The sequence below is a fragment of the Solea senegalensis genome, linkage group LG4 (genome assembly GCF_019176455.1).
Source record: "Solea senegalensis isolate Sse05_10M linkage group LG4, IFAPA_SoseM_1, whole genome shotgun sequence".
Lineage (NCBI taxonomy): Eukaryota > Metazoa > Chordata > Actinopteri > Pleuronectiformes > Soleidae > Solea > Solea senegalensis.
The window spans coordinates 14697171-14717061 of NC_058024.1; the positions used below are offsets into that span (position 1 = coordinate 14697171).

General features: G+C 40.7%; 1 protein-coding gene across 11 annotated transcripts in view; it reads left to right on the forward strand.

The window, feature by feature from the left end:
- Positions 1-19891, forward strand: part of plekha6 (pleckstrin homology domain containing, family A member 6) — a 54190-nt gene that overhangs the window by 16463 nt on the left and 17836 nt on the right. For 10 of the 11 annotated variants that reach the window (XM_044023570.1, XM_044023573.1, XM_044023565.1 and 7 more), the window contains 5 exons: positions 3830-3913; positions 4569-4686; positions 4776-4880; positions 5272-5344; positions 9008-9108. In XM_044023570.1, coding sequence (XP_043879505.1) covers positions 4585-4686; positions 4776-4880; positions 5272-5344; positions 9008-9108 — 381 coding nt within the window. In that variant the 5' untranslated portion in view covers positions 3830-3913; positions 4569-4584. Of the gene's footprint in view, positions 1-3829; positions 3914-4568; positions 4687-4775; positions 4881-5271; positions 5345-9007; positions 9109-19431; positions 19508-19891 lie in introns of those variants that run through there. The other variant, XM_044023574.1, reaches the window with a different exon arrangement.

The window sequence follows — 19891 nt, forward strand, 5'->3', positions numbered from 1 at the left end:
CAATCTGTTGCATCATATTATATGGATTTTTTCTGACCACTTCTTAAGTAGAGTGTAATAGGACACAGGGGAGAGTGAACTGTGAGGAACAGAGCCAGAAAACAGCCCCTCGGGTTAATGTTGGCAGCACGACATGTTAATATGTGAATTCTGCAAAGCTCAGGGCTCAGGGGCTTCGACTGGAGCTACATTGAATGCTGACCTTGACACTTGCATCTTAAAGCCCCCACATGTTTGCAGGATCATGCATGAGCTATTGAATTTGCAATATCTGTGTCAAGAAATGTTTCTGTTTGTTTGTTTATTTTCCTGTCTTATTTTCTTCTATTCCAAAGAGGAGCATATGGTGGAAATGGATTTTTAAAATGATATAGGAACTGCGTTTAAGTTACAGCGATGCTGTGAAACAACAAAATCAAGACACAGTTCAGATTAAGATTATTAAAATTATTAAGATTAAGATTATTATTTGGAGATTCATTTATAACGAGAGAGAGAGAGAGAGATTGCCAGAAAATGAGATCAAGATAGAGAGAGACCATGACAGAGATTAAATGTACATCAACCACACTGAGGCAACTGAATAAGCTGAGTGTTGCAGTTCTCATCCAGGAGGCAGTAACTGTGTGTGTGAGTGTGTGCGTAAGTGAGTGAGAGAGAGAGTGAGAGAGAGAGAGGGAGAGAAATAGGGGGTGAGACAGGTGGGGAAACAGGCAGAGAGAAGCATGCAGTCTGTAGGAGAGAGAAGGGGACAGTGGTGTTTGTCTCCCACCTCCCCTCCATCTGTCCAGCTGCTCTCCACCTCTCTGTTTATCTCTCCATCTTTACATCTGTCCGTCTGTTTTCACCTTCTCCTGCACTGTTGGTACATGACTGATCCAGGGAAGGATGTTGAAGTTCCGTGTGGACAGGAGAGTCAGGTATGTGGTGACAGAGAGGAGGAAGTGACATGTGGGGCCAGGTTAGGAACAAGGAAGGGAGGAGGGGAGGGGGAGAGGCTGATGGAGCAGTAGACGACCACGAGCTTGGAGGTCAGAAATGACTGCAATGCAGTGCCAGTCGGAAGCTATAAGCCCTGCTATGTATGTATGGATAAAGAATGTTCTTTATGTAGTGAAGCAGAGAGAGGGGGAGAGGTGTGTATCAGTGTAGGAATCAAACAGGAATTGTTGGATATGTTGTCCTGATTCTGTGTGCGTGTCAGGGTTAAACGTTCCTCTCTCGTTTGTCATTTTGGGGTAAGGTTAAGTCAATGGAAAAGGCTAAGGGAGACAGCGATGCAACATTACAGATGCCAAACAGCAACGAATAACAACTGCACAGCACATGTCAGTCACAGGAACAGGGACTGGACTAGTATACGTACTGTTGTCTTCCACTCATTCTCTGTTGGTGTAATTATGTGTATTTGTTTGTGTAGAAGTTCAGCCAAGTTTGGGTCCTTCTGAACTCTAATAATCACATATACAATAAAGTCAAAAAGCAAAACAATATTTTAAATAAACAAGTACAACCAAGTGCAATCAAGTACAACCTCTCACTTCAGCTCCCACTATGATGGATGGATGATGGATGGATGCTGGATGGATGGATGGATCATTAACCCTTAAACCCCAAAATTGGCCATAATTTTCTGGTTGCAAAACAAACTTTGTATGTTGTTTCACTGGCATAACCTGCAACCAGGCTCCCATTGGGCGATAGATGTCATTCATACTGGTGTTTACTCATTTATGTCATGCTTTATCATCTATTTTTTCCTCTAAATGGGAACATAATTTGCAAAATTGACATCATGTACTAATTGAAGCATACTTGAAACATGAGATCAGACCAATGTTTACTGATGTTCTACAAGTGAGAAGTAAAGAAATTTTCCTATAGACTTCCATTCAGAGTTCTTTTTGCAACCAGTGGAGTCGCCCCCTGGTGGGTAACTGCTACTTACTTCCTAGGCTTCACTTTTCAAAATGGAATGGTATGACCATTTTGTATAATGACCTGTGGGATGTATGGATGTATGGATCTTTACTGTCAAGGCAGTTGAAAATAAAAGCAACTTGGTTGAGCTTTTTCACCTTACCCCTTTCTCAGCAAATTGTTTGTTTTACTATCAACTGATGTGACTAAAGTTGTGGTTCCCCTGAGGAAACCCCCTTGAAAAGTGGTTGAATGCTTCACACACAAAACAAACTGAAACGTGGACAGATGTTACATTTCTCCAATGAAAAGCTTTCAGGACAAGATTGTATCAATCTCTCACAGGAGAATTTCACTTGTTACAGCAAAGAGGGGGACACATGTGCCACAATTTTAAATAAGAATTGAAAAATGGGCAAAATAGGAACATAAAATATTAAGGATATAGACTTAATGTATGCCATTCACTCTACAGATAAGTAAAGTGAGTAGGGCAAGTAAATGGGAAAAGTTCACAGCTACAGGATGATTGCACTTTTTGAATTGTTCAGTTGAAGAGGAAATTCTTCAATCTGGACTTAGAAACTGAAATTGAAATTGTTCAAGCTTTTTTGGACATAGCTCACTACTGAACAAACTACTTATTGGGGATTTTACCAGACAACAGCAAAGGTGTCTTTCATGTATTTAGATTGATGAAACAACTGGTATTCTTAGTGTCACCTCCTCTGATGTGTGCTTTATCGCCTGTCAGAGACATGGTTGAGTATGCTGACTGTCTGAGGTGACACACTTATACTGAGCCATGAGCCACAGAAATGTGCTACTGTCCTGTTTGTCCTCCAGCAGATGCAGCACACGTGGATCCTTCCACCTAGTTTCTGCTATTTCTTCTATGTAGGTTTATAGGTTATCTGTGAGCAGGCAGGAACCATCGTCCTAACAGATCTGTGTCCCACTCAGAGACACTTGATGCATAACCAGGACACACGTCATCTACACTCAATTATTTGCCAAGTATGGATAGATAGATAGATAGATAGATAGATAGATAGATAGATAGATAGATAGATAGATAGATAGATAGATAGATAGATAGATTTACGCTGGGACTGGTAGTAAATGCATCTCAGGTTTCTCCTTGTGGTTCCCAAGTCAATAATGATGCCCCTCCCCCAAACAGAGCTCACGCACATTCATATTCCACACTGGCACATTTCCATATCAAGAGATAGTGTTTATATTACAATTATGCTGTACCAAAAGTCATCTCTCAGCTAAATATTTTTGCCTCAGAGTATTTATATTCGGTCCAAAATGAAACTGTCAAAACCTAATGCATTTGCTACTCCAGCATCTCTCCAGAATTCCAGAAAACTATGCAAGTTTATCAAAAACTCATTGGATCAGTAACATCTGGATTAAGTTCAGTTCAGTTTATAACTGAAGATGCTGGTACTCATTCAGTGACTTTTGGATAACTGTGATCTGGATGATGAATGAGAATCTACACAGGAATTTGTTCACCAGTTTAGATTTAGCACATTTGCAAAAGTGGCAATTAAGCTTCTATGTTTTATGAATGCTGATTTCACAGAGTATGAGTGGGATGTGGTTGAGTGTGGGAAAGCAGCTTTCAACTCAAGTAGATGAAGTAGTCTGTGGTGTTTTCTGACATGGCTTCAGGTATCACAGCATCATATTGCATATGTCCAAATGGCCTACATGGCACAATCTTTACTGCATTGAAAACTTTGTCACCCTTTAATCCAACCACGACACAACCTGAACCTGTGAGTTATGGGTAGGCCCACTTATTTGAGGGTCCTCTTTTTAAAGTGAAAAAAAGATTAAATAGATGTGCCATTTTACAGCTTGTGTTGATTGGTGTGCATTTTTCTGTTTGCAGTCAACATGACCCCAGTGGACCAGCTGGACCTGCAGTGAGTCTGATCCAGCTGGAAGAGCATACAACAATACACTCTCATCTGCAGTAAGTCTATCACTATGATCTGAATTTACCAGCAGTGTGTTACAGCTAAGTCTAAGGGAAAACCAGGTTTCCAACTCTTTTTTTATTTTAAAGGATTATGAAAAAAACAAGCAGGAAATGGTTCTTTTATGCTGGAACCTCCTGTACATGACCAATCAGCTCCCAGGAACCACCGAGACACTCAAACATGTCAATCAATCAAACAAACACACCTGCAACCCATCACGCACTCACATGCAGACACATCCTGACAAGGTGAAGGACGGCACGACCCTGGGGTTGTAACAAGTGACGCACACATTTATGTTTTCTGTTACCATTATTATCATGTTCAGCTTTGTCAATGTTTTTCAAATGATCATGTCCTGTTATTGTAACATCCAACACATCCTACACATAATGCATTCCCTATAGGCCCTTACCCTAACCTTAACCATCACAACTAAGTGCCTAACCCACACCCTCACTCTTACCCTAACCATGACCTAAACCCAATTCTAACCCTAACCCTAAGATCAGGTCCTAACACTGAACAAGTTTTTTAAAGTTTGTGGGGCCCAGACAAAAGGTCAAAAACTACACACACACAAGAGGCAAAAATGAGAAATGGGATTGGTTCGTAAGTGACAAGAAACATTTTTGCTTTTCTGTCCAGCAACTGTAATTTGGATATGAATGGAAAGGTGAATACTACTGCTGAAAGGATCACCCATTCCAAAAGTGCCAATATGGTGTCAGACCTGTCTCCAGATGCCCAGAAGCTCACCCCACGGGTAAGTACACACACAGACATATGGATAGATTTAATAAATAAGTGAATTGAATTATCCTCATCTCCTTCCATATCTCTGCTGACCTGCAGATGTCTCGAACTCCCAGAAAGGTGGCTATGTTCGGCAAGCGCTCCAACTCGATGCGCAGGAATCCCAAAGCAGAGGTGACCAAAAAGGGATGGCTGTACAAGCAGGTAAAACCCTTTCTAAGATGGTTCTATGTTCATTTTGCTGTGTTTTTGTTACAAGCAACCACCGTCGCTTCCTCCTCTTGAAATTGTTCTTCAAATACTTGTTTTTCACCATGTCACCGTCATTGGCATATGTCAAAAAAGGGACCGTGTATGGAAAGCATGAAGTGTAAAAGTATTTTTAGCTCATTATGGCCCAGGACACATTTTTATTCACACTGCTTAAAGAATGCAGCCACAAGCATCTTACGTCGTCTCTGAATCTGGTCTGTGATGTGTCTTGGTTGCATTGCAGTGTCAGTGGTTTGACGTCCTCTCCCTCCTGAGCCACAGCCCCAGACATGAAACAAGAAGATGTTGTTGTTTTTAAATGATGTGTTGTGTGTTCTGACAGGCCAGCAGTGGTGTGAAACAGTGGAACAAGCGATGGTTCGTCCTCACTGACAGATGTCTGTTCTACTACAAAGGTTTGTGCTTCATTCTGAGGTCCAGTCTATTGGCACCAATGTTTTTACACAATACACAGCGTTTTACCAGCATGAGAGGAGTGAGTATACTGATTTAATTAGCTCATAGACATACTGATGACTGATTCATGCTCATGACAGTGGAGCTGCCAAGGCGCTGAGGTTTGAACTAAACCTTCCTAAATGGGTGATTGTGTCTCTTTTTGTGCTCACTGGATCACAGGCCATGTTGGTTGCTTCTGCAGGTTCCTTCAGTGTTCTTTACTGCTGTGAAATGTTTTACAGTGTGTTCAGCCGGTTGAGACTGTTCATACTTCACCTGGTTGTGTCAAACATTTGCCGACGGTGCACTTTTCAAGGCCATAAATGACGATTTAACAGCCTACACACAAAGCCTAACTGGCTGGACTGTACATCCTGTATATTGCCACAATGTCAATGTCACCTTGTAGAATATATTTGTGCTCTTTTTAACACAATATCCCAGAATGCCTTAGGACAAAATCTCACAAATTTGGCATTACATTTTCTTGTGGTCAAAGGTCAAGGTCCCTGTGACCACACAAGCCACTATTTCTTGTTTTTTAGGTCAGTGTTAGGCTTGTCTCCATAACGCATTTTGGCAGCACTTGACACTGCCTTATTCAAATGTTGTCCTTTGATCACTCATTTCTTTCCCAGGGCCTTCAGGGGACCTACAGTGACCTTTGCATGCCACAAAGGATGTAAACACTCTTAACAACTCTCTCCACACTCCCACTCTCTGCTCCTCTTTTTTTTTTTGTTTATGCATCAGGTTAACGTGTGCAGAGCCAATTATTTTCTTTTGTGAAGTAAGAGTAAGAAAACTTCTGCTTCAAAGTGCAAAAAGGCACATGTGTTTGGACTGCTGTAGAAACATGGCGATGCAGATGGTGATCAAGGCCCTTGCAGTAGATAGAAAAGTTCTCTTAGGCTACACAAACCAAACTGTTTATTATCAATTTCTGCCACTCCTGAATGTTACACCCCAAATCTTTAGACATCATGTCACAGTTAGTGTTATTAGTGTTGGTTTTGCACACAAACCTTGACCAGATTTAAATTCATAGGTCAAGTCAAAGCTGAACTGTATTTAAAACATTTTAAGATAAAATGTATCATTTCAGTAACCAATCACCTTTGAAATCAAATTTGCATCATGTATTTTCTTCCCATTGAACGATCAATGGTAGTTAAGAGTTGACCACATCGATGTGCTACGCGGTGGTGCACGTGGCTAGCACTATAGCCTCACAGCAAGAAGGTGTGTGTGTGTGGGGGGAGGTTTTCTCTGGACTATCTGGTTTCCTCCCACAGTCATAAAACATGCAGAGGTTAGTTGGACAATCTAAATTGACTGTAGGTACGAGTGTGAATGGTTGTTCATCTCTATATGTTTGCAAAGGACTGGTGACCTGTCCCGGGTGAACCCTGACTTTTACCCTACGTCAGGTCATGTGGGATCGGCTCCAGCGCACGCCGTGTCCCTCATAGCAGTAAGACAATGAACGTATGACCACAATTAGGTTAGGTTACCCCTGTTCATCTTCTACATCTGAGCTGTTGGCAGGATTCCAGTGACAAAGTCAGTCAAAGAAAACATGCTGAGTGGAACAGCCAGCAAAACTGTCCCTTCAAGATTAAGTGCTGCACTATTTCTTTGTCTGTGTTGCTGTGAGACACATTTCTTTGTCCCATTTGTTTTCATATGGAAAACAATCCATGTTCAAGTTGTGCTCCTTTTACAAACCTGTAATAACAAATATGACGATTATAGGTGCAATTGCTTCCCTTTTCGTACCTGTCTTATTCTGACAGTTTTGCCCTCTGAGCCAGGAGCTTCTCTGTTTATTCCAAACACGTCTGTTTTGTTCCAGCTTCTCCTCTCTGTCTGCTGGCCCAGCTGTGTTTAGGCATTGAAGGCTTAGAGACAGGGAGCGATAGAGGGAGGAATGTGTGACAGTGCAATTTACCACTGCCATTGCTATGCCAGTGAGGACCAAGGGCCAAAACATGGGCACAAGGGGAGGAGAAAAAGTGCAGGACTTTTGTTGTCAGGATTGTTTTATTGGGCTGTCTCTAAATCTTCCAGGGCAAAGCTTGTACTTACATCAATGTGTTTAATACTGATGTTTTAGTTTTAAAAAAAAAATTGTATTCCAGCATTCAGTATGCCCCTATATTTTATACGTGAAAACAATTTAATTAATTAATTAGTTAATTAATTAATTAATTAATTAATTACAGTGCTTCCCACTCTGCCGGGTCTGTGTTTCAAATCACACGTCAAAATCTGTACTGATATAAATGGTTACGATTCCTTGTCAACAAAGTAATGTAACATCCACCAACCAAACCCAAATCACCAACCTATTGAGGGCTCAAACTTTGATTACTCAGTGTTCTGAACAGTTTACCCAGCCCGAGTCTTCAAATCTCTGATCATGTGGTGCCTATTTGTGTGTGTGTGTGTGTGTGTGTGACACAAAATGGAGAGAGAGAGATTTAATAATGTTAGGCAGGTTAATTGTTTAAGTAAAATCTTGAGGAGGCAGATTAAAAAGAAAGTGGGAAAACCCTTAAAAAAGTTACCTGCCACTAAACTCACAAAAGTAAAAGTAGAGGCAGACATTTCCCTGATTTGAGAACTTTTTGTTGGTCATTTCACCTTAATACAGTAAGGACTTTAGCACATCACCTTAAATTTTGGTCCATACTTCCTGGCTTGCCTTAAAAAAAAAGAAAGAATAAATAATAATAAATAAATAACTAAATTCACCTTCTTTATTATTTCAGTCAGATAATCGTTCAGTGTGTAGGAGATTTGAGCAAAGGGAGAGAGAGAGAGAGAGAGAGAGAGAGGTATGAGTGTGTTTACCTGCTGTCCCTTTGTGTGTGTGTGTCTCACTGGTGCAGACAAGCAGCAGGTATAGTTGGCTGGAGGCCGAGATTCCTGCAACACTGAGTCACATGGGCTGATCATTATCGCACGCAAACACACGCGTGCTTTCTCTGTCTCACACACTCACAAACACACACAGATAGAGAGAGAGAGGGAGAGAGAGAGAGAGAGAGAGAGAGAGAGAGAGAGAGAGAGAGGGGGAGGGCTTGTGCAATCATACACACTGATTCCTCCTCTCTCTCTCTCTCTCTCTCTCTCTCTTTGCTCCATTGCCCTCATTTGCTCTCTCTCTTTTTCTCTTTTTCACACACACCCACCCATAAAATCACACACTCAGTCAGTGGCAGAGCGAGTGCTGGTGCAGAGCTACGTTTGGGAAATAAGCGGTAGGAACTGCTGAAATTTTCATGCCTCCTTCTATTATTTATTCAGACTCTGTTCTCCTCTCCTACAGCGCCTTTATTTATCACCACTGGATCCTGTTGTGTCTATGTGTGTGTGTGTGTGTGTTTGCCCCATCACCACTGCTTATCACAGGGACCCTCGGACCATAATGGTATCTATTCTAGGAAGCTGTCACTGTGGGAGCGGAGAGTGTGCTGAGTGGAGAGCAGCTCTGATTCCACTCACATGTCTGGACTCTTAACGTCCTCCTCTGTCTTTTATGCAGCAGGTTGAATGAACCAGCGTATGCTGTTAATAACAAGGTTTCTCTGATTCTTCATTTTCCCTCTTTCCAGATGAGAAGGAGGACTCTGTGTTAGGGAGTTTGCCGCTGCTCAGTTTCCGGATCAGGGGAGTGGATCCCTCAGACAACATCACCCGTAAATTTGCCTTTAAGGTTAGTAGCATCATGCAGAAGGGCAACTGGATGCTGGGGGGCTCTATGTGTAACTGTGTTTCATGCAGTGGGACATACATTGTACATAAGGAGGAAAAGGTCAATTCATTTACAAATACTGTGAGTTAGAAGTTTCGTATTTTGAAGAAAGCTTTACGATTAAACAAACATAGCAGGGGTTTTTCCTGCAGCACAAGATCCATTTAAATAAAAGAAACAAAGGAGCAATTCAGTGGAAAAAGTCTCAAAGCAGCTCCTCCACTCCTCTGATTCTTAAACAATACTTGCTGTGAAATGTGACTGCTTTCTGCAAAAGCAGGATTTACTGATGTTTGAACTTGTTCCGTGGTTGCACCACTGTGGCTTATAGAGGGGTGTTGCTTTGGCTCTGTGTGATTGATTGAAGCTGACTGGGTTCGTGGCTGCGTTGCATAATGTTATTTATGACCCCCATGGGGACAGGAGCCTTGTCACAGTTCAGGGTTGGTGGATCTTCGATTGGGATGTACTGTACGATTCTGATGCTTCGTGTTGTTGGTGTCAATAGTGTGTAAACTGTGTTACCGATGTCTCAGTTGTGTCAGTTTCTCTTATATTACACACAACCATCCTCTTGGATAGAGATCAATTCCCCAAGACAGATTCATTTTGAAAGATGCTAAGAACGAGGGAAGTAAGAAAGTGCTGTGACTGATGAGGATGATTGCATGACGGGTTCATGTTTATGTAGAGATGGAACAGGAGGCTCTTCATATATATCGGCTGTGTGATATCAGAGGTTTGCAGCATGGATTTGCATCTGCAGTGATGATGGGACTTCTCAGAACATATGCATTGCTGCTCTTAAAATATGTTTTGGTTTGTGGTAATGACAATTAAAGACCAAAAATAGCCTGACTGTCAAACTGATCGGGGTTGTTTCCTCACATCCTGACACAGTGACATTGACAGCTGGAAAGAACAGATCTTCTGTGGCAGCATGCAGCCACCTGACAGAACTGTTTGTCAGGACTGAATAAAGATGAGACTATGAGGATTTAATCTAGGCTAGCTCGGTCCAAATCTGCTGAGTGAATCTTTATGTAAGATGGAAAGTTTGCCTTGTTTTTCTTTCAGCTTCAGCATCAAACACACACACACACACACACACACACTGTGACAGCTCTATCTGCAACTCTGTCCCCATCTTCCTCTCTTATCTCTCACTTTGTGTCCCCCTGCTCTTTCTGCAATCACTGTTCATCATAATCAGTTTTCTTCTCTTTTAGAACATTTAGTCCACTCTGTAGCGCTCTTCGGTGCAAGCTCCGGTGCAAAGTCCAGTCCATGTACCCAGCGTGTGCGTTTTCCACAAACACTCACATACACACACCTGCAGTGGAGATAGCCTGAGCAAATATATTCAGTGCCAAGGCTTGGACTGTTTGCCAAGGGTTAGGGTGCTTCTTGTTGGCTTTGGCAAGTGGACACTCAGTACTGTTTACTGTCCAGTATGATGACAGAACGCAACTCATGTAGCAATCAGCTTGTCGACTGAAGTGTTTAATACCAACATTATAATGATTTTATACATATTTGTCATCATAATGGAAAAGTACAGAATCAAATGTGTCATATTGAGTGAAGCTTTAAATGTAGTGGACAACAAAAGAAACAAAGAAAGAATTAAAATAGATATAGGACACAACTTGAAAGAAGGACAAATATAAAACACTTTGATTCAAAGTTCGTCTGACGAGGTGATTTTATGGTCACCAGTGACTGATAGTGACAGAAAATCCTTTCCCATAAACATTGTATTTACTTGTATTTACTTACATCCAGCACAAAAAATAGGTTTATATCAAACTCACATCTGTATCTGGAAATAGCTTTTAAAATAAATATAAAAATCAATATGTTTTAAGACTTTAAAAGAAATATTTAAGCAAGACTATGACTTTTTATGACTGTCCTGGTGCTTTCCCCCCTGTTTTTTATTGTTTAACGTTCATTTGTTTAGTTTGTGCTTTTCTGTCCGACCTGAACCTTGCCCTCTCTCAGTTTAACAGAACTAGACAAACAGAACTGGTTGGGATTTTATTAGTGAGGTTCACATCAGGCTGTGACCTGTTTGACTTCATGGGCGACAATTTATTTCATTTTTGTCTTTAGTCATTTTCTAACTTTTATTGTGAGTCAGGCATGTTTTTAGTGAGAGCAAGCCTCCGCTTTTCAGACTGGTTCTTGGTACAGGTGACTCACGTAACAGTCAGCGCAGACAATAGCCGGGCTATATGTTTCCATTATGTTATGGTTTGGTACATCACTGTATGGTTTGGAATGGTAAAACCCTGGGTCAGGCTCGCGTTTCGACTGAGAACAGTACTTTTACCTGGTAGGCGGGCTGTAGGCTGTGCCCGATGGCTGCGTCAGCGAGATAGAGTAGACATCGGAACATACGTGCGTCGACAGTGAACAACAACATTTAATGGGACAACATCACAACAAACAACAATAGAGGACATCCGGCAGCTAATTTTTTTCCTGTCTTTGTGTAAAAATAGTCTGCGGGCATTTGATGAAACATGAGTCGCAAGGGAGTGACATTTATCTGACTGTACCGCATCATTTGACCCTGGTACCTCTTTGGAAGGATGTCAGTAATGGAACGGTTATTTTGTACTATTCCTAGTCGAAATGCTAAAAAATTACGTTCCGTACCAAACCAAACCGTGTCATTTGGTGGAAACACGGCTTATGTGTCACACTTCATAAAACCCAAACTATCTGTTTAAGTTATATCAGTTTAACATATCTGACTATAACTTGAGCTTGCCGCTTCTTGGTTTAATGCATTGTTTTTGTTCAGGATTCTTGGGTCACTACATAGACTTTGAGTCTACTGGTTATTGTACAGGTAGTCAGTGTGCAGCTTAAGTGCATTTTAACATGTCAGGTGTGTTTGCGCAGTAGCTGTGAGCTACTTTGAAGATTGTAGATAAGATGAGGCTGCCGTCAGAGGTGGAACATGTCAGCTGCACATGAAATGGAGGGAAGACATGTCAGCAAATTATAAAGGTTGTTTTGGTGCCATGAATTTTCATGTTGTAGGTATTTACAGCACGCGGTTTATGACAAAGCTCTGGTGTTTTTCTAAAGAACCACAATGCATGTGGTCAGAATTTTGTTTAGAAGCTTTATTTACTCAGGTATGTGGTCCAGGGTGTTCAGGAGTTGGCACACTGTAACTGACATAATGACAGGTAAGTGTGACATGAGTGGTTGAGATGTGCTACATTTGTGTGTTTTTCTCTGGTGGGCACCTCGTGTTCCCTCATACTGACTGTTCCTCTGGGGCATTGTGGAGCTTGGACTCAGACTCTCTGATGTCCTGTCCTAGCACGCCTTCTTCAAAGCTGTTTCGTGATTCCTGTCCAACTACCTCACTTTACGACAAGTGTCATTTCAAAATGACCCCAGATGACAGGGAGACAAAGAATACAGGGAGTGTAATGTCTCTCACCCTGATGATATCTGAGCACCAGATAATGACCTAAAGGCTTTACTGAACACAAATGAAATGCAAATCAGCGGATATATGAGTTATTTTTAAAGCAGTATTTTGTCCAACATGGGATGAAATGTATATCTTTTTAGGATTTATTTGGACAGGAGATGCATCTCATCGTCACTGTTTTACCTTCAGATTGTTTTCTTTTTAGTTTATTAGCTTATGCTTTACCACAGACTCTTCATCTTGGATTAAAAATCAAATGTATATGACCAGGGATCTTGACCTGACTGTAGTACCATTGGTATCATCGTTGCCATGTTGATTAGGCAAATGCTCAACTTTGGTGGCGTGTTTATGCGTTATCAGGCAAACAGTGGCTACGGTGTCATGTGGTTTAGCTTAGTTTCTTCATGTCATTGTTGTCAATAGAGTAGACTGCGGCGGCGGTGGCGGCGGTGGTGGCAGTGGTGGTGGTGGCGGTGGGGTTATGACACTGGTTTACACTAAGAACAAGGAACACAAGTGCATTTTATTGATGGCAGATCAAATGCATACACACACAAAAACCTCAATGAGATCCCTAGGTCAGTTGTCATGTCATTCATCTACTTTGATTACTTCATGTTGGAGTGTGATAATGCTCCGCCCTATGTTACCATGGTGCTTCTTGTTAGCCGCAGTGTTTGTGTACAAAAGGCTGTTTAATTTCATTTGTTTGGGCCTATCCCTGTTATTTGTTGCTTAGTTAATGTCATTAAGCCAGTTAGGTCCAAGTTAGTTAACTGTCTGCTAACTTAGCAGCATAGGTTGCAGACCATCTGTGGAGGCCCATGCCATGGTGCCTTGCACAAGTGGAAACAAGCCAGAATGGTTCCATGCATGTCTGTCTGTGTGTTAATTGCATGGCTATCCAACAGATTGATAGGCTTCAAACTTGCCAGGCGACTTACTAAGGGCACCAGTGTGTGAGGTGCCGACTTTGCTGTGTTGAAATGCAAGGGATATCAGTGGAAATACAACAGAGGTGTTGCTACGAACGTGATTTTTGCCACGTCTCACACTGCTTAAACTTCAAGATATTAAATTATTTGAGCTGGCAGAGCACAAAATCTCTATCAGTCCAAAAATTGAATGGCCTGGTTTGGCCCTGTTTTTCTCACCGTCAACTATTTACCAGCTTGTCCTCTTATTTCTGGGTCACAGCCCAGGAGCTGGAATGGTGGCGCATGCACAGGGTGTCTTGGCCATTTTGGGTCAGATTGAATGTATACGTGCATTTGTAAATCAACAGAATAATCTGGATTTTTTTTTTTATGTCATGTAAATGCGTTGCAGAAGCAGGGTTACCTCATAAGTGGGCCCAACATGGAGCCCACCCACACTGAGTAGATCCAAGTCATAAAAAGATTTGCTGCCTCAAAGTGGCACATGTTTCAACCAGATCTGACAGTCACATTCTAAATAGTCTAGATTTAGACCATGTCTGAAGCATGTGACACGTTTGAGTAGGGAGACAAAAATCTATGACTTCAGATTTAATTTGATGAATTAGAAAATCCCTCTAAAAAATTGTTAACGCTCTCATGTAGCTGAGTTGTTAAGCCACACATGAGGGATTTGAGCTCTGTGTTGTTTTCAATCAGCAGCAGTCACTGTGCTGTCAGAACCTGTTGTACTGCCTGACTCTGTTGAGGTGTGGCCACAGCCAGAAGTCATTTTTCAAGTAAAGTAATCTGTGATCAACTGAAGGTTACCAAAATCATGCTGCAAAAGAAATGCTGTTGGTAAATCACACTTTTATACACAGCAGTAGTAAAACAACCAATCACCTTGAATATTTAAGGCCTCTATAAAAGCTTCTTCACACCTCACAATCTTGAATACCTTATTCTTATGATGACGCCATGGGGTTAATTTTTACACCTGGACCATGGGTGTTTGTGTGTACGCGTGACTCAACAGGCAGACCGATAAAGTTACATATATAGGTGTGTATGTGTGGTGTGCTCATTGGAACTTAACCTCACCCTTCCTGTCAGTAAACAGTTCAACAGAACTATCAGCAGGCTGTGAAAAGACGAGCGTTCATTCCTCAGGGGCTTGTGTGCTGCTTTGTCTAGTTCCAGATATTCATGTCCCTGGCTGAGAGGACATTCATCGGTGTTCACTTTCTGATCCTCTCTGAAACACAATGATTGAGTTGTGAGGGAATGTTGCCATTAGGTGAATCAGGATGAAAGTTAAGAGGCATTTCTGTTGTCCTGTAGGCTGTGGCATTCTGCCTATGTTACTGATTCAATCTGGCAATTTAAGATATAAAATCTCAGGGTTAGGGTTCACTGAACACCGGTTGTCAATGTTTTTGTTGTAATTATCATTTCAATACCTTTATCAAAAACACCTTTCAGCATAAGGTCAATTTTGTCATTCCGACATTGGCAACTACTGCCTGTGCGCTGTAAAACAACCAAACACACACAAAAAAATACAAAGCAAAATTCCTGAAAAGAGAGTCAGACACAAAACACAATAAAACAGATGTCAGTATGGACAGATACTTACACATGGAGATATTGGTATGTACCTGTCAGCTATAACAAAACTGCCACCAATGCTTAAATGGAGTTAAAATACTACTAAAACTAACAATGATCTCATTAGAAAGGGATGTAGAACACAAACACTTTTGCCCCAGAAACTTTGACAATAGCTCTTATAACAATTTGTCTGGTATCGTGTGTGTATTGTGGTTTCTTGCCCTGGAACAAAGCTGTAGACAGACCATACACCCTTTTTCCAAAGCGTTATGGGTAATGATGTCCACACACTGTGCATCAGACATTCAGACTCAAGTTACTGATTATGATTGTGTCATATTTATTATCAAATAATTGAGGGGAAAAAAGATGCTCTACCGCCGTTTTTAATCCAGTTTTAAAGCCTGTTTAGTGTATAGCACAAATGCTTGCTCTGGAGGGTTGTAGTGCATGATGGTAGAAACATGATTACACAACACTTGTTTGTGTCAGCAAATGATACTGTCCTGAAGCTGATGTTAGTATGAATAACACTATAGGACTATAAACATATAACAACTTTACAACTACTCTGACAGATTATACAACTTATTTGGTTATGTTTCTTCCTGTGAAAATAGAGGGTTTTTTTCTCGCCACTGACACTACTATGAAAAATGCCTTGAGATAAATGATTATGTAATTTGGCGGTAGACACATTTGATGTGATTTGATTTGATGATTGTCATGTGACTTGACTAAGATAAGTGAAGCGGCCTTTGGTCTTTTACCAAGATGTAATGACATGTAGAGTCAGGAATGTACAGATGACCAACATCACACTTAAGTTGTGTTAAAATCTGTATTTAATGTCTTTATTTTGACACTGTTTCACACACAACAGTCATTGGATGAAACTCATGGATATTTGTTGTTTATTGCAGTTTACTGCATATTCATACACCATACCTATTTTCACATTATCAGCCATCATGAGGCCACTTAGTGCTGTTGGTTTGAGAGCTAAGTCAGAAGGGTAATCGTTCCACACTTTTATTTTGAAGTTCTGTGAAATATTGTCACAAATCCTGACCAGACCAGACCTTTAGCGGTCGCCAGGTCTCCTGAGTTTGAGACCACTCTAGTGAGCCAAGGTTCACAAATTTGCAGTGATGTCTTTTGTTTCTGAACTTCCCTTATTTACCAGTAAATAAATAAACATAAACATAAATGTGACGTATTCTGTTGTTGATGACACAGAGGAAAACAAAAATGTTGTGTATTGCCTGCCAACACTTGTATTTTAAATGTGAACCACCAAATCTGATTTGTACTGAATCAGATTTGAATCAAGATATGGTAATTGAAAATCTTAACTGATAATCTTATTTCCTTTGAGCTCTTTCCATGCAGCTCTGACAAAATCAGATCACAACAATCACAGCTTCTTCCTGGTAATATGAATGTAGCTAGAATGTAACTGCTACATGCTGGACAGAGTGCAATGGCACTTTGTTTATGCCATAAGATGACTGGCATCCGGTCATTTAAGAGTTCCACCCTTTTTTTCCAATCAAGTGACAGTTTGATATTTTACATAAAAACTATTAATTACCAGCAAAGGTTATGTTTACACAATCCTGCTCCCCAAAAGAGGAACCCATGCATTTCATGCATCATGACTTTTTTACAAACGTGCAAACGTCAGGACAGTTAACTATCGTTTAACAGCAGCTCAAGTGTCAAAAGTGTCAAAAGTTTTGGTTTGACTGTTTTTGTGTCTGCAATTGTAAATTAAGTCAATGATACAAGGTTAAATAACTTGCTTGATTAACAAGGGAATGATCGACAGTGATCAAAAGTATCAGTATACAGTTAAAGTAAATACAACAAGCTTGTAAGAGTCAGCATGATTGTTGTGATGGTGTGTTCAGTCATATGGTCGTGCACCTCCACAGTGGAAACAGTGTGTGAGGACAGCCAGCGAAGCATTTCAATAGCTCACAGTGACTGCTGCGCTGGTCTGAATGGCTGCATTGACAAAACTTCCTGGAGGCTGGTCTTGGCAAGCTGGATGCACACACAAATACACGTGTGAACACACATACACACTGATACAAGTATACACTGTATATTCAGGAGATAGATAGAGAGATTTTTTATTCAACAACGCTGTTAATGGATATATTATATAATACATATAATAAACTGGTCCCTAAGATATTGTTGCCCTCAATGAGATAGTCCTTTCTTTGATTTCTTTCTTCTTTCCTTTTTGTGTGGAGTTTGCATATTCTCCCAAAGACATGCAGATAGGAGTCAGGTTAATTGGAGACTGTGATTGTTAGTGTCATGGTGAGTGAGAATTAGTGAGAACGGGCTGGTGATTTGTCCAGGGTAAACCCTTCCTCTTACCAAATGTGAACTGGACTTTATTCCAGGTTCCCTCCTCAACCCTCTAAGGATGGATGGATGGACAGACACACAGACACACAGACTCATAACACTTAGTACCCTTTTATTTCCTGATCAAAAAAAGAAAAAGTGCCCAGCTGAATCCAGGAGGTTTTGGTTTTTTTATTTCTTCCACTCAATGGCTGGTTCACAGCCCATCCCAAGACGTGGTTAGTTTCACAGAGCTCCATTTCTCAACTGCCCTGCATGTCTCAACATATTTGCAGATTGTTGTCAGGATGGATCAGGCTGCTCAGTGTCTCCATAGCTGTAGATATTGTATATGTTTCTTCCAGATCTCTATGTTTTGGATATTCCTTCTTTATTTCCTTCCTTTCTGTTATATGCTTTAATTGCCACCTGCTTTCCTTAGATTCTTTTCCATATAGTAACAGCAAATGGACCAAAACATGTGTCTCTGAGTCAAATGAAGTCTGTATTCTCTTAATACCTGAAAGGATAAACAAAGGAAGGACAATGAAGGAGAGAAGCTACCACGCACTCACACCTCACAGCTCCACCTCTGTTGCTAGGTTACTGCTGTCACTTATGATACAGTCATTTTAGCCAATCGCATCACCTTGTGTCACTAAAGGCGGAGTCTCACAGGGCTCCACGGTGGAAGGAAATGACTCCTGTTTATCAGTGACATCATTTCCCCCCGCTGTTTTACGGCAGTGACGCTCAATACACACAAACAGAGGGAGAGAGAGAGAGAGCACAGAAAAGGGGGGAGGATAAACATGAGCTGTTGATTAGATGGATCAAATTGAGATAAGATGTCATTGTCAAAAAGCTGTAAAAGCACAAAACCCAACATATTTACAGGGGGCATCATGGATGGAGTGGATATGATTGCTCTCATTATCAACATGGACATAAACAATACATCAGTGCAGATGTGTAATGTGCAATGAATCAGATTTTAACTGGGGCTGATGTAGCTGACAACATAGAAGGTCATCCCTTGCACATATTCATGCTGAGATATTTTTATCTTTCCTCCACACACATACATGATGTCTGAGGGTTAAGAATGAGGTTTTATGGAGAAAACACCCCCATCTTAAACCAGGTTGAAGCTCACCTGGCTCACCAGTTATAGCATCAAATGACAACATATATTTTCTTAATACTTCTGTGTGAATTCAGTGATGGAGATTTTTTACAGATTTTAAGAAAATATTAAACAGATTTAAAAACATTTCCAGAAACTGATGACTGAAGTGTTTGTCCTGTTGAGTTTTGAGAATTTGAGTTGAGCAATATGAGAGAGACACATATTCTTGTAATCAAGGATTTTTAAAGGCAATGAATTGATGATGATTTTGTTTTTGAATGATATTTTAGTGAGACGTGCCTAGAGCTTTGCACTGACTGATACATGAGCTTCACATTTCACAACTGTGTGCGTTGTTCCATATTTTGTGTTTATAAATTGGGGGAAAATATGTAATATGGGTGATTGGTAATGTGAGCGAATGTACCATAGGCAGATGCTTTTGTCTGCGGCGCCCTCTTGTGTTGAATCTCTGAAACTTTCCAAACTGGCGTTATATAATGAGTCAACATCATAGCTTCTTTACAGTATTTCCTTCTTTCCTATTTATTTTTTAAGAAAAATAAGCAGTATGTCTGTTCATGTTGGCTGTTCTGTTTTACGTTTTACCCACATAAAGACTGGCCTTTATCATATACTTGAATCTACATGGAGATGTTTGTTATGGTTAAGTAGATGTTCATTTGGATGACTCACAGTCTCTGCATCCTGTTTGACCATTCACAGTATAGACACCTGAAGAGAGACAGTGTGGTCCAGCTTTAAGCACTGAATATTTCACCATTTCACCTGTCACTGTCTTTGCTCCCCTCCACCTCTGTGAGGTCTGCTGACCCTCGATGGCTACCGTTGTGGTAGAAAGTACAAAGAAAGGTGCAGTGTTGAAATTCTGAACATTATTTTTAATTAGCAGGGTGGAGGCATGAAAAATGCATGATTATGCCTGTTGTATTATGTCTTATTATCTTCACAAGGATGCATGCACAATGGTCTTGTTCTGTTTGGGTGGTTCAGATATTGATTGCATGCCAATTATATTGTGCAAAGGTGCAGTCTTCGTTATTGCTTCTGATACCAATTTTACAAGCTAATTATGTAAAGTGTTTAAGGTTTTGGTTTGTAAGTGTAACAAGTCAGGGAGTTTGAATTTGGAACGTGACAGCATCCATTGATATGATTGATGGATTTATTTCCACAGTAATGTCAGCTCATTTTATTGTTGAAAAACAACATTGAGGTTCGTCTGCAAAAGAGAAG